Here is a 15,783-nt window from a genome sequence, read left to right as displayed (position 1 = left end):
CCAATCAACATGTCTAAGTCCAGCAATTGCTCCAGAGGCTGTGGTGTTGGTGTGAATAGTGATGCTGGCAGGCCCGAGTGTGCTTCTGTTATGACCGCAATGATGATGCCACGCACGCGCAATACAACTGCTGTTTCCGCCACACGTGCGCGATGCATTCTCAATACATGCCATATACATCTGTGATTGTTCATCATATATTCACTATACATTATTAATATATCCGTAATTCATACTGAGACATTTGTCATTTTTGGCCAATTTTGTTGCGGACGACAACGAACGCCCATAATTTGTATACTCAATTCATGTGCAATTAATCCTCTCCCCAAGGGGACCAGGCATTAGGGGTGAACAGTGTGCGCGCTGTTCAGAGTTGTCCACGCCGTTCTGAGTTGTGCGTGCATGTATACTCCGATATGTCCCAGGGTGAACAGCGTGTGTGCCATTTGGAGATGTGCGCGCATGTATACTCTGATATGTCCCAGTGTGACCAGCGTGCGCGCTGTTCTGAGATGTACGCATGTCTGTACTCTGATATGTCCCAGTGTGAACAGCGTGCATGACATTCTGAGCTGTGCGTGCGTGTATACTGTAATATATCACGGTGTGAGCAGTGTGTTCTGAGTTGTGTGCACGTGAATAATCTATGTCCCAGTGTGCGCGGCATTCTTAGTTATGCACAAGTGTATACTCTATATCCCAGTGTGCACACCGTTCTGAGTTGTGCATGCGTGTATACTCTGATATATCCCAGTGTGCACGCCGTTCTGAGTTGTGTGTATACTCTGATATGTCCCAGTGTGAACAGCGTGTGCGCTGTTCTGAGTTGTGCGCACGTGCATACTCTATGTCCCAGGGTGAACAGTGTGCACGCCGTTCTGACTTGTGCACGTGTGTATACTCTGATATTTCCCAGTGTACAGCATGCACGCCATTCTGAGTTGTGTGCGCATGTATGCTCTGATATGTCCCAGGGTGAACAGTGTGTACGCCATTCTGAGTTGTGCAGGTGTGCATACTCTGATATATCCCAGTGTACAGCATGCGCGCCATTCTGAGTTATGTGCGCGTGTATACTCTATGTCCCAGGGTGAACAGTGTGCACGTCGTTCTGAGTTGAGCACGTGTGGATACTCTGATATGTCCCAGTGTCAACAGCGTGCACGTCGTTCTGAGTTGAGCACGTGTGGATACTCTGATATGTCCCAGTGTCAACAGCGTGCACGCCGTTCAGATTTGTGCTTGAGTGTATACTCTCGGTCCCAGTGTGCACACAGTTCTGATCTGTGGATGCTTGTGTACTTTGATATGTCGCAGTGTGAACAGCGTGCGCACTGTTCTGAGTTGTGCACGTGTCTATACTCTGGTATGTCCCAGTGTCAACAGTGTGCACGCCGTTCTGATCTCTGGACGCGTGTGTCCTTTGATATGTCGCAGTGTGAACAGCGTGCGCACTGTTCTGAGTTGTGCACGTGTGTAAACTCTGATATGTCCCAGTGTGAACAGCATGCACGGCATTCTGAGTTGTGCATGTATATTCTGTCCCAGTGTGCACTCCGCTCTGACTTGTGCACGCGTGTGTGTGCTCCTATATGTCCCAGTTTGCACGCCGTTTTGAGTTGTGTGTGTATACTCTGATATGTCCCAGTGTTAAACAGCGTGCGTGCCGTTCTGAGTTGTGCATGTATGTTCTGTCCCAGTGTGCGCGCCGTTCTGAGTTGTGTGTGTATACTCTGATATGTCCCAGTGTGAACAGCGTGCGTGCTGTTCTGAGTTGTGCGCACGTGTGTACTCTGATATGTCCCAGTGTGACCAGCGTGCGCGCTGTTCTGAGTTCTGTGCACGTGAATAATCTATGTCCCAGTGTGCGCGGCATTCTTAGTTATGCACAAGTGTATACTCTATATCCCAGTGTGCACACCGTTCTGAGTTGTGCATGCGTGTATACTCTGATATATCCCAGTGTGCACGCCGTTCTGAGTTGTGTGTATACTCTGATATGTCCCAGTGTGAACAGCGTGTGCGCTGTTCTGAGTTGTGCGCACGTGCATACTCTATGTCCCAGGGTGAACAGTGTGCACGCCGTTCTGACTTGTGCACGTGTGTATACTCTGATATTTCCCAGTGTACAGCATGCACGCCATTCTGAGTTGTGTGCGCATGTATGCTCTGATATGTCCCAGGGTGAACAGTGTGTACGCCATTCTGAGTTGTGCAGGTGTGCATACTCTGATATATCCCAGTGTACAGCATGCGCGCCATTCTGAGTTATGTGCGCGTGTATACTCTATGTCCCAGGGTGAACAGTGTGCACGTCGTTCTGAGTTGAGCACGTGTGGATACTCTGATATGTCCCAGTGTCAACAGCGTGCACGTCGTTCTGAGTTGAGCACGTGTGGATACTCTGATATGTCCCAGTGTCAACAGCGTGCACGCCGTTCAGATTTGTGCTTGAGTGTATACTCTCGGTCCCAGTGTGCACACAGTTCTGATCTGTGGATGCTTGTGTACTTTGATATGTCGCAGTGTGAACAGCGTGCGCACTGTTCTGAGTTGTGCACGTGTCTATACTCTGGTATGTCCCAGTGTCAACAGTGTGCACGCCGTTCTGATCTCTGGACGCGTGTGTCCTTTGATATGTCGCAGTGTGAACAGCGTGCGCACTGTTCTGAGTTGTGCACGTGTGTAAACTCTGATATGTCCCAGTGTGAACAGCATGCACGGCATTCTGAGTTGTGCATGTATATTCTGTCCCAGTGTGCACTCCGCTCTGACTTGTGCACGCGTGTGTGTGCTCCTATATGTCCCAGTTTGCACGCCGTTTTGAGTTGTGTGTGTATACTCTGATATGTCCCAGTGTTAAACAGCGTGCGTGCCGTTCTGAGTTGTGCATGTATGTTCTGTCCCAGTGTGCGCGCCGTTCTGAGTTGTGTGTGTATACTCTGATATGTCCCAGTGTGAACAGCTTGCGTGCTGTTCTGAGTTGTGCGCACGTGTGTACTCTGATATGTCCCAGTGTGACCAGCGTGCGCGCTGTTCTGAGTTCTGTGCACATGAATAATCTATGTCCCAGTGTGCGCGGCATTCTTAGTTATGCGCAAGTGTATACTCTATGTCCCAGTGTGCACACCGTTCTGAGTTGTGCATGCATGTGTACTCCAATATGTCCCAGTGTAAACAGCATCCACGCTGTTCTGAGTTGTGCGCACATGTATACTCTGATATGTCCCAGTGTGAACAGCGTGCGTCATTCTGAGTTGTGCATGCGTGTATACCCTGATATGTCCCAGCCTACACGCCTTTCTGAGTTGTGCATGTGTGTTTTCTCTGATATGTCCAAGTGTTGAACAGCATGTGCGCTGTTCTGAGTTGTGTATGCACATATACTCTATGTCCCAGTGTGCACGCCGTTCTGAGTTGTGCACGCATGTATACTCTGATATGTCCCAGTGTGAACAGCGTGCGTCATTCTGAGTTGTGCATGCGTGTATACCCTGATATGTCCCAGCCTACACGCCTTTCTGAGTTGTGCACGCGTGTGTGCTCCGATATGTCCCAGTGTGCGCGCCGTTCTGACTTGTGCATGTGCGTGTGCTCCGATATGTCCCAGTGTGCGCGCCGTTCTGAGTTGTATGTGTATACTCTGATATGTCCCAGTGTCAACAGCATGCACGCCGTTCAGATTTGTGCTTGAGTGTATACTCTCTGTCCCAGTGTGCACGCCATTCTCTGGACGCGTGTGTACTTTGATATGTCGCAGTGTGAACAGCGTGCGCACTGTTCTGAGTTGTGCACACGTGTATACTCTGATATGTCCCAGTGTGAACAGCATGCACGACATTCTGAGTTGTGCATGTATATTCTGTCCCAGTGTGCACTCCGTTCTGACTTGTGCACGCGTGTGTGCTCCTATATGTCCCAGTTTGCACGCCGTTTTGAGTTGTGTGTGTATACTCTGATATGTCCCAGTGTTAAACAGCGTGCGTGCCGTTCTGAGTTGTGCATGTATGTTCTGTCCCAGTGTGCGCGCCGTTCTAAGTTGTGTGTGTATACTCTGATATGTCCCAGTGTTAAACAGCGTGCGTGCCGTTCTGAGTTGTTCATGTATGTTCTGTCCCAGTGTGCGCGCCGTTCTGAGTTGTGTGTGTATACTCTGATATGTCCCAGTGTGAACAGTGCGCGCGCCGTTCTGAGTTGTGTGTGTATATTCTGATATGTCCCAGTGTTAAACAGCGTGCGTGCCGTTCTGAGTTGTGCATGTGTATATACTCTTTGTCCCAGTGTGAACACTGTGACCTCAGCACTGTTGTCTGTTCTCACTTCCTTGCTGTGTTCATTTGTAGGTTGTCACTTCCTGTTGGTTACCATGGCAGAGCATCATCGGTGGTCGTTTCTGGAACTCCCATCCGCCGCCCGTCTGGACAGATGAGACCTGACCAAAGTAAACTCCTTCAACAGAACACACGGTTACATTTGCTGTACAACTCATGCACATGAGCACAAACGTCTTTTAGAGGAACGCATGTTTCGCCTTCTTTTGTCCAAACTTTATTTTTTGGTCTGACTTTCTTGATCTGAGTTTGTTTTTGAGCCAATAATCTACATTTTGCCTGACTGAATGGCCCAGAATGCTTTCTGCCATGTTTCATGGTTGGAAGCTCCTGCAGAAAGACACGACGCTGTAATGTACTTTTTAAAATGCTCCTCATCTGATACGCTAAAGTTAAAAAAAAATCTTTCAATGTTCTCAAGTCAATAAACCATCACAGAAACATCAAAATACAAAAGACATCATTGAAGTGCCTTTCTGAGGAAATGACAGATTATCCGACATCCGTGGGATGACGTTCTTTGTGTGACAGCACTAAAGATCACTGGAGTCCTTATTTGATTTTGGGCTGTAGTCAGACTTGATTTGAATTGAGAATATTTGTTGTTTCGCTGATGTCACACTGTTATTCATGAAGCATGTGGATTTTATGTCTGTTTGAATTTCACCTTCAACTCTGTCCTACTAACCAGAGTCTAACCACATAGTCCATTCAGCCTCATTTAATATAATAATCTTTGGATTTTCAAGATGTATGTTTTTGAAATTATTGCCTCTAGCATAATCCCCATTTATAAATCTGCTCTAATCTATTTTAAATTCCCCAAAATTAACATAAGCTATATATTTTAGAAAATGCATTAAACTAATTTATTGACGTATATAAAATCTCCCAAATAACAATAGCTTAGCATTTTCACAAGTTTCTTTTGTGATTGTATTGTGACTGTACCCGATCTTTGATAAGCAGTTGAAGATTGTGTGTGTGTGTGTGTGTGTGTGTGTGTGTGTGTGTGTGTGTGTGTGTGTGTGTGTGTGTGTGTGTGTGTGTGTGTGTGTGTCTGTCTGTCTGTCTGTCTGTCTGTCTGTGGCTGTGAATTCACTCACTCATCTTCAAGCGCTTACTCCAATTCAGGGTCTCCTGGGGTGGGGGGGCTATCTTAGCAGTCACAGGGCATGAGACAGGGTACACTCTTGATGGGAAGCCAGTCTGTCACAGGACCACATATCAATCAATCAATCAATCAATCAATTTTTTTTATATAGCGCCAAATCACAACAAACAGTTGCCCCAAGGCGCTTTATATTGTAAGGCAAGGCCATACAATAATTATGTAAAACCCCAACGGTCAAAACGACCCCCTGTGAGCAAGCACTTGGCTACAGTGGGAAGGAAAAACTCCCTTTTAACAGGAAGAAACCTCCAGCAGAACCAGGCTCAGGGAGGGGCAGTCTTCTGCTGGGACTGGTTGGGGCTGAGGGAGAGAACCAGGAAAAAGACATGCTGTGGAGGGGAGCAGAGATCGATCACTAATGATTAAATGCAGAGTGGTGCATACAAAAGACATCATTGAAGTGCATATAAACAAACAAACACATTCACACCCACACGCACACCTACACACCTATCCTGCATGTCTTTGGATGTGGGAGGAAGCCAGAGCACCCAGAGGGAACCCACGCAAACACGAAGAGAACATGCAAAGTCCACACAGAAAGTACACAGGTGGGAATCGATCCCATGACCTTTTTGCTGTGAGGCAACAGTGCTAACCACTCATCCACTGTGCTGCCTGAAATATGAATTCATAAATAAAATCTACTTTATTATGACCACAGCCAGCCCTGCAATGAACTGGTGTCCTGTCCAGGGTGTCCTCTGCCTCATGAGATGATGAGATGAGATGAGATATACTTTATTGATCTCACAGTGGAGAAATTATGTTTACACTCCAGTTACCTCAGACAGCAATTAGTCCACAATTATTACTTGTTTACCGTAATAATGGCACACATCAGACTTAAAGACAGCACATACACATTTGACATTGTTTATGTGCACTAAGTTTGAAGAAGTCCATTATCCGAATTGAGGCAAGTGGGTGAAGGTCACGCAGCAACCCTGAGATGTGCCGCCATCAGCTTGGGGGGGTAACGGGGGCTGCAGCTAAAACTGCACCACCCCCACAGAAGGGGAAAGGAGTGACGTGAGCAGACGCCGGAGTGGGGAGTGTTGATGGGGGATAGGAGGCAGGTGGGGGGAGAGAATGGAGCATGCTTCAGTCCTGTGAAAAGCAGTTTATTGTCTTTGTGAGTTGAGATAAGAAACAGCCAAATGATCCCCAGGCCGAAGAAATTCCTCTGGAGGGAAAACAGTCGGGCAATTTGACCTTCAGGCTTGATAAGCCTGTAGTGTTGTGGTTTGGGCAGTGAAAAAAACACTTTTTAACAGTTCCACTTGAACAACCAAATCCCAATTATGAATTAAGAATATTCCCAATTATGAGTTAAGAATATTCACCGGCCTTTGAAATCTTCAACTTCAACTGCAAGGCATGCATCTGCTTCAAGATGTCATCCGATTTGCGAGTTCAAGAGTCATCACAGTCTGAGAATGCACTGCCTTGCCAACCTCGTTAATCATGACGGACAAGCAAGGGGCTGTGGTTCTTGATGCCGCCGTCTTGCCAATTTTCCGGTAGATCAGGGCAGCACATAAGCCAGTAAGTACCAGCCCTGCTACCATAATCATGCCCTATGACTGTTGGGATAGGCTTCAGTCCCCTCTGACCTTTATTGGCAGTACGAGGGTACAAGTAAGTAAGTGGGTATAGACAGTGGATAGGTGGCTCGATGACCACAGCCAATAAATTTGTCTCTAATCTGTTAAATTATGTGTTAGAGCAGTTATTGGGTAAAAACTGAGAAACATGTTCCAAAGTCCTTCTAAATTATTTAAGGTGCTGACATCATGAGTAATGTTAGCATGAGCTGAGCACCTCCATTGCGAGTAACGGGATTTATAATGTGCTTTAAAAATACATACTTGTGGTGCCTGATCCCTTGAGCGAGGGGAGCACCTTAAAGCAACAATTAACGATGGATTTAATCGTTCGTGTCGTGAAAATTTCAAACTATCGTGATATAATGCTAACACGCTGACATTACCAAGAAAAGCCGCTAGCATCATGCATAACAAATAGCATCACATAACACAATGCTAATGGACTAACAATAGTATGAACCCTTTCTAGCATTGAATAACACAGTGCTAACAGGCTAACATTAGCACAAACTCTTGCTAGCATAACACAGTGCTTACTTGCTAACAGCATGAACCCTTGCTTGTGTCACATAATACAGTGTTAACAAGCTAACATTAGTATGAATTCTTGCTAGCATGGCATAACACAGTGCTAATAGGCAGGCATTAGCATGAACCCTTGTGAGTGAGGCATAACACAGTGCTAAAAGGCTAGCATTAGTATGAACCCTTGCTCGCATCGCATATTGTATGGCCTTGCCTTACAATATAAAGCGCCTTGGGGCAACTGTTTGTTGTGATTTGGCGCTATATAAAAAAATTGATTGATTGATAATACAGTGCTAGCAGGGTAACATTAGCATGAACCCCTGCTAGCATCACATAACACAGAACAGCAGGAATTATAGTGTGTTTAGAGAAAACATAGTGGCTACTCCCTTGTTTCCACTTGGAGTCACCAAAGCAGATCCAAGGTGGGGCTGCATGTTGATTTGGCACAAGTTTTACACCGGATGGCCTTCCTTTGAGAGGACTTGTAAATGGACTGCATTTATATAGTCCTTTTCCATCTGCATCAGGCGTTTACAGTAATGCCTCACATTCACCCTGATGTCAGGGTGCTGCCTTTTTTGAAATGTGTTGCAGGCATCCATTTGAAAATGACTAAATATTTGCACAAAAACAAAAAAGTCTATCAGTTTGAACATTTAAATATCTTGTCTTTGTGGTGTATTCAATTGAATATAGGTTGAAGAGGATTTTCAAATCATTGTATTCTGTTTTTATTTACATTTCACACAGTGTCCCAACTTCATTGGAATTGGGGTTGCACAATTGTCCAGGTCTCCCTTGCAAAAGAGATCTTGATTTCAATGGGACTAAGCTGGTTAAAAAAAGGTTAAAGTAAAATGAGTCAGTTATCGTCATTTGCAAGTAAATCCTCGCGTTCCCTGATTACATGCTCACGTCAGATTGCATCATTAGCAACACGTGTCGAAACGTGTTTACGCCAGCCAGGATTTTTGTGTGACGCACCACACATTTCCACAGTCATTTCACTTTGATACATCTGAACATTGGTGTGGAGACTGACGCACGCCACATTTTTGTGCGTACGCAGCCTTTGTACATGAGGCCCCAGGTCATTTTACAGGTTGCCTGAAAAAAAAGTGTACCTGTGACATGTATTAGAGAATTATGGTATTGAAGTTTCCAGGATGAGGTCGAAGATGATGTTGGATTGTTTAGTTTGTTTTTGTGTGATTGTAACTGTCCTTGTCCTGTTTTGTGTCTTAGCGAAGCCTCCCGTGTTTGGTGCCTCAAAGCAGTTAGACATCGAGCTGGAGATGGTGAATACTCACTTTATTTATTACTCTTTAAAGAGCATGTCACATGTTTTTTTTTTTAAGTGCTATTCAGCAACACAGCATCACCAAGCCACGTGTGTTCATGGCTGTAAGTCGATCTGCACACGAGGTCATGATCAGTGGTCACTGACATACTACTGTATATTAATAAAATGTCTCATTCGGCCAGTCAGCAGGTGCATTTCAGGTGAAAAACGGAAAACGTTTTCTCTGCGGGTGATGTCAGTCTGAGCAAACGCAGAAACAGCACAATAGTGAACAGACAGATTGAAACAAATGCTGCAACATCAGATCATGAAACTGCTGACCAATCACTCAACAGTGATTCTCAGCATTCAGTCAGATCAGCGGATCTGGGAGCAAACACATGGGAAAAAGTCACGACTACCGTTGTGTTCAAATGTTTACATAACGCTGGCAGAATTTTTGTTTTTTGGTCATTTTTCAGAGAATATAAATAACACAAAAACCTTTTTCCCCACTCATGGTTAGTGGTCAGGTGAAGCCATTTATAGATCAGACAACTGTGTTAACTCTTTTTAAATCATAATGACAACAGAAACTACTCAAATGACACAAATCAAAAGTTTACATCCCCCTGTTCTTAATACCGTGTGTTGCCCCCTTTAACATCAGTGAAAGCTTGGAGTTGTTTGTAGTAGTTTGTGGACGAGGCTCTCTGATGGTGAAGCTGCCACTGAATAAGTTTTCAAATTTATTTACAGCTATTACAAAGAAATACAAACACTATAACACTCTATGGTAAATCTGTGTGGAGCAGACAGTTCTCAAAAACTGAGTGACTGTGCAAGAAGGAGACGTCTGAGGAAAGCCACCAAGACAACCCAAAAGACGTTATAGGCTTATGTGGCTGTGATTGGAGAAACTGCACAGTGCAATTTTTGCATTTTGTGTCACCAGTTATACAGCTGTTGTGAAAGTGTCGTGACACGGACCCACAACAGGGGGCGGTAATGAACGGACAATGGATAAGCCAAAAGTAACAATTTAATGTTGTGAATCGCACAACGACGTACAGACAATAACAATATGGTGGACTGTCAATCATACACCAGGTGACGTGTGGGCAGGCTCGACGATAGAAGACGCCTGGCGAGAGAAGAGCTGGATCCCCACACAGCTTCCACCACCAACGGAGCTGAAGAACACCGGAGCCGCCAAGCCCTGCGCCCCAGGTGGCCGCTGTCTTCAGCAGTCAGACCCGGTACTGCTGGCAGAAAACAGAGACAGTCCTGATGAGTGTGAGTTCGCACACTCAGTAATCCCACAGTCAGTGTTCAGTAAAGGAGGGAAAACCTCCACCTCCAATCACACACTCGTGCAGCTCCTGTTTAACCACTTATCTTGGTTTGGGGTGTGAGGCGAAGCCGTCGCTGATCACACCAAACGCCAATCCCACAGATAAGGCAGAACACCACAGGATAACGGCTGCAAAAGAAGTTCAGGTTATCACTCAATGATTTGAGTCAGCAGAGAAAGTTACCTGAATGGTAGCTGATTTCTCGGCGAGGAGGTGGAGTTGCAGTCCGGCCTTTATGGTGATGGTGATGATGATGAATGAGTGACAGCTGGTCCTGAGGATGAGTGACAGCTGTCACTCCCAGTGGCTCTGGCGCCCTCTCGTGCTTGAAGCCCGCACTCCAAGCAGGGCGCCATCTGGTGGTGGTGGGCCAGCAGTACCTCCTCTTCAGCGGCCCACACAACAGGAACCCCCCTCAACGGGCGCCTCCTGAAGGCCGACCAGGCTTGTCCGGGTGCCGGGTGTAGAAGTCCGCCAGGAGGGCCGGGTCCAGGATGAAGCTCCTCTTCACCCAGGAGCGTTCTTCTGGTCCATATCCTTCTCAGTCCACCAAATACTGGAACCCACGGCCCTTTCGACGAACGTCCAGGAGTCGGCGCACAGTCCAAGCCGGCTCCCCGTCGATGATCCGGGCAGGCGGCGGCGCCGGTCCGGGGGCACAGAGGGGAGAGGTGTGACAGGGTTTGAGTCTGGAGACATGGAATACCGGATGTATCCGCAGTGAAGCTGGCAGCTTCAGCTTTACTGCGGCTGGACTGAGGACCTTCACGATGGTGAAGGGTCCTATAAATCTGTCCTTCAGCTTTTGGGATTCCGTTTGCAGAGGTATGTCCTTTGTGGATAACCAAACCGCCTGCCCGGGCTGGTATGCAGGGGCCGGGGAACGCCGGCGGTCTGCATGGGCCTTAGCCCTCGTCCGGGCTCTGAGCAGGGCAGAGCGGGCGGTACGCCACACCACCGCACTTCCTCAGATGGGCCTGGACCGAGGGCACCCCGACCTCTCCCTCCACTAGCGGAAACAATGGGGGCTGGTACCCCAAACACACCTCAAACGGGGAGAGGCCGGTGGCAGATGAAACTTGGCTATTATGAGCGTACTCGATCCAGGCCAGATGGTCACTCCAGGCCGTCGGGTGCGCGGAGGTCACGCAGCGGAGGGCCTGCTCCAGTTCCTGGTTCGTCTGCTCTGCCTGCCCGTTCGTCTGGGGGTGGTACCCAGACGAGAGACTGACGGTGGCCCCCAGTTCCCTGCAGAAACTCCTCCAGACCTGGGAGGAGAACTGAGGACCACGATCCGAGACGATGTCCGATGGAATCCCATGCAGACGCACGACGTGGTGGACCAGGAGGTCTGCAGTCTCCTGGGCCGTCGGGAGCTTCGGGAGGGCCACGAAGTGGGCCGCCTTGGAGAACCGGTCCACTATCGTCAAGATGGTGGTGTTGCCCTGGGACGGCGGGAGGCCCGTGACAAAGTCCAGGCCGATATGAGACCAGGGGCGACGAGGCACAGGCAGAGGCTGGAGGAGGCCTTGGGCCTTGTGATGGTCGGCTTTGCCCCTGGCACAGGTGGTGCAGGCCTGGACATACTCCCGGACGTCGGCTTCCATAGACGCCCACCAGAAGCGCTGCCGGACCACTGCCATGGTCCTTCGCACCCCTGGGTGACAGGAGAGCTTGGAACCGTGACAGAAGTCAAGGACCGCAGCCCTGGCCTCTGGTGGGACGTACAGTCTGTCCTTCGGACCTGTCCCTGGGTCCGGGCTCTGTGTCAGGGCCTCCCGGACGGTCTTCTCCACGTCCCAGGTAAGGGTGGCCACGACAGTGGACTCGGGGATGATGGTTTCAGGGGGGTCTGACAGCTCGGTCTTGACCTCCTCTTCATGCACCCGGGACAGGGCGTCAGATCGTTGGTTCTTAGTCCCGGGGTGGTAGGTGGTCCGGAAGTCAAAACGCCCGAAGAACAGCGACCAGCGGGCTTGCCTGGGGTTCAGACGCTTCGCGGTCCGGATGTACTCCAGGTTCCGATGGTCCGTGAAAACCGTAAATGGTACCGATGCTCCCTCCAACAGGTGTCTCCACTCCTCAAGAGCCTCCTTCACCGCAAGAAGTTCCCGATTGCCGACGTCATAGTTCCGTTCAGCTGGGGTCAACCTGCGGGAAAAGTAGGCACATGGATGGAGAACCTTATCGGACTCCCCGCTCTGGGATAGCACGGCTCCTATCCCTGAGTCAGAGGCATCCACTTCAACAACAAACTGGCGCTTGGGATCGGGCTGCACCAGAACCGGTGCAGTCGAGAACCGGCGTTTCAACTCCCTAAACGCGGCTTCGCACCGATCCGACCAGGTGAAGGGGACTTTTGTGGAGGTCAGGGCTGTCAGGGGGCTAACTACCTGACTGTAGCCCTTGATGAACCTCCGGTAGAAATTTGCAAAACCGAGGAACTGTTGTAGTTTCCTACGGTTCGTTGGTTGGTGCCAATCTCTCACCGCCGCAACCTTGGCCGGATCAGGGGCGACGGAGTTGGAGGAGATTATGAACCCCAAGAAGGACAAAGAAGTGCGGTGGAACTCACACTTCTCGCCCTTCACAAACAGCCGGTTCTCCAACAACCGCTGTAGGACCTGACGTACATGCTTGACATGGGTCTCAGGATCCGGAGAAAAGATGAGTATATCGTCTAGATATACGAAGACAAACCGATGCAGGAAGTCCCGCAAGACATCATTAACCAATGCTTGGAACGTTGCGGGCACATTGGTGAGGCCGAATGGCATGACCAGGTACTCAAAGTGACCTAACGGGGTGTTAAATGCTGTCTTCCACTCGTCTCCCTCCCGGATCCGAACCAGGTGATAAGCATTCCTAAGATCCAATTTCGTGACAATTTGGGCTCAATGCAGGGGGGTGAACACAGAATCCAACAATGGCAACGGGTATCGGTTGCGAACCGTAATCTCATTCAGCCCTCTGTAATCAATGCATGGACGGAGTCCGCCGTCCTTCTTGCCCACAAAAAAGAAACCAGCACCCATCGGGGAGGTGGAGTTCCGGATCAACCCGGCAGCTAACGAGTCCCAGATGCAGGTCTCCATTGATTCGCGTTCCGGACGTGAGAGGTTGTACAGCCTGCTGGACGGGTACTCAGCGCCCGGTATCAAATCGATGGCACAATCGTACGGACGGTGCGGGGGCAGCGTGAGTGCCAGATCCTTGCTGAAGACGTCAGCAAGGTCATGGTACTCAGCCGGCACCGCCGCCAGATTGGGGGGGACTAAAACCTCCTCCTTAGCTGTCACACCGGGTGGAACCGAGGATCCTAAACACTCCCGGTGGCAGGTTTTGCTCCACTGAACCACAACCCCAGACGGCCAATCAATCCGGGGATTGTGTTTTAACACCCATGGAAAACCCAAAATCACTCGGGAGGTAGAAGGTGTTACATAAAACACAATCTCCTCCCTGTGATTCCCAGACACCACCAATGTCACTGGCTGTGTCTGGTGTGTGATTAGTGGAAGAAGGGTGCCATCTAGTGCCCGCACCGACAATGGTGACGGTAAGGCCACTAGAGGGAGCCCAACCTCCTTTGCCCATCTGCTATCCAGCAGATTCCCCTCCGACCCCGTGTCCACCAGTGCTGGGGCGTGAAGGGTTAGATCCCCACTCAGGATCGTGACTGGGATTCGTGCAGATCGTCGGGGTTTCCCCACGTGGGTGTTGTGATCCACCCTTAGCCCAGTCTCTAAGGACGAGTGCTGTTGTTTTGACCGTTTGGGCATTCTCTCTGTATGTGCTCGGTAGAGCTGCAGAGAAAACACTCTCCACGGATCAGCCTCCTTTGTCTCTGATCTGATCGTTTTTTGGCCCTGCTCGTTTCCATAGCAACGTCAGCAGGGGGAGCTGTTGTCACGTCGAGAGCCCTGGCAGTGGAGCGTGGAGAAGTCGGCTTCCTTTCAGACCCGGGAGGAAGAGGGACGGCTTGTACTTGACCACGCCCCTCGTCTCGCGGCCGTCTGTGTTCCGTTAATCGGTTGTCTATCCGTATAACCAGGTCGATAAGCCCATCTAAATCCCGCGGCTCGTCCTTCACCACCAGGTGCTCCTTAAGGACCAGAGACAGTCCGTTTACAAAGGCGGCGCGGAGCGCAACAGCATTCCAGCCGGCTCGCGCTGCCGCGATGCGGAAGTCGACTGCATACTTCGCTGCACTCCGACGCCCCTGCCGTATTGACAGCAGCACACTTGAAGCGGTCTCGCCTCTATGAGGGTGGTCGAACACCTGTCGGAACTCCCTCACAAACTCAGTATAAACCATTAGGAGCCGTGAATTCTGCTCCCAGAGCGTCGTAGCCCAGGCGCGTGCCTCTCCTCGAAGCAAATTGATCACATAAGCCACCCGGCTAGCGTCTGACGCATACATGACGGGATGCTGTGAAAAGACGAGCGAGCACTGCATCAAGAAGTCCGCGTACGTCTCCACACAGCCTCCGTACGGCTCCGGAGGGCTTATGTATGCTTCAGGGGACGGTGGGGGGGTTCGTTGAACGACCCGCGGAATGTCTGTTTCTGGCACACGGTCAGCAGGAGGAGGTGCTGCAGCAGCGCCCTGAGCACACGCTTCCACCTGGGCGGTGAGAGCCTCTATCCTGCGATTGAGAACACTGCTCTGCTCGGTAACTAAGTCCAACCAAGTGGTAAAAGCGGTTAAGATGTGCTGCAGCTCACCCAACACGCCTCCTGCTGGCGCCTGTGCACCTCGCTCTTCCATTGGCTGTTCCAGTGATGGGTGACGCCCCTCGGGATCCAGGACGCTGGCCGAGAAATCCTGTTGTGAAAGTGTCATGACACGGACCCACAAAAGGGGGCGGTAATGAACGGACAGTGGATAAGCCAAAAGTAACAATTTAATGTTGTGAATCGCACAACGACGTACAGACAATAACAATATGGTGGACTGTCAATCATACACCAGGTGACGTGTGGGCAGGCTCGACGATAGAAGACGCCTGGTGAGAGAAGAGCTGGATCCCCACACAGCTTCCACCACCAACGGAGCTGAAGAACACCGGAGCCGCCAAGCCCTGCGCCCCAGGTGGCCGCTGTCTTCAGCAGTCAGACCCGGTACTGCTGGCAGAAAACAGAGACAGTCCTGATGAGTGTGAGTTCGCACACTCAGTAATCCCACAGTCAGTGTTCAGTAAAGGAGGGAAAACCTCCACCTCCAATCACACACTCGTGCAGCTCCTGTTTAACCACTTATCTTGGTTTGGGGTGTGAGGCGAAGCCGTCGCTGATCACACCAAACGCCAATCCCACAGATAAGGCAGAACACCACAGGATAACGGCTGCAAAAGAAGTTCAGGTTATCACTCAATGATTTGAGTCAGCAGAGAAAGTTACCTGAATGGTAGCTGATTTCTCGGCGAGGAGGTGGAGTTGCAGTCCGGCCTTTATGGTGATGGTGATGATGATGAATGAGTGACAGCTGGTCCTG

The 15,783-nt window shown here is 49.6% G+C and overlaps 1 protein-coding gene across 1 annotated transcript in view; it reads left to right on the top strand.

Annotated features, from left to right (window-relative positions):
* fah (fumarylacetoacetate hydrolase (fumarylacetoacetase)) overlaps positions 1-15,783 on the top strand; it is a 93,196-nt gene that overhangs the window by 36,501 nt on the left and 40,912 nt on the right. The window contains exons 6-7 of the mRNA XM_034184161.1: positions 4,347-4,444; positions 8,895-8,947. Coding sequence (XP_034040052.1) covers positions 4,347-4,444; positions 8,895-8,947 — 151 coding nt within the window. The remainder of the gene's footprint in view (positions 1-4,346; positions 4,445-8,894; positions 8,948-15,783) is intronic.

Source organism: Thalassophryne amazonica, chromosome 2 (assembly GCF_902500255.1).
Source record: "Thalassophryne amazonica chromosome 2, fThaAma1.1, whole genome shotgun sequence".
NCBI lineage: Eukaryota > Metazoa > Chordata > Actinopteri > Batrachoidiformes > Batrachoididae > Thalassophryne > Thalassophryne amazonica.
The sequence above is the reverse complement of the archived record's forward strand: the minus strand, read 5'-3'. Positions and strand labels throughout refer to the sequence as shown.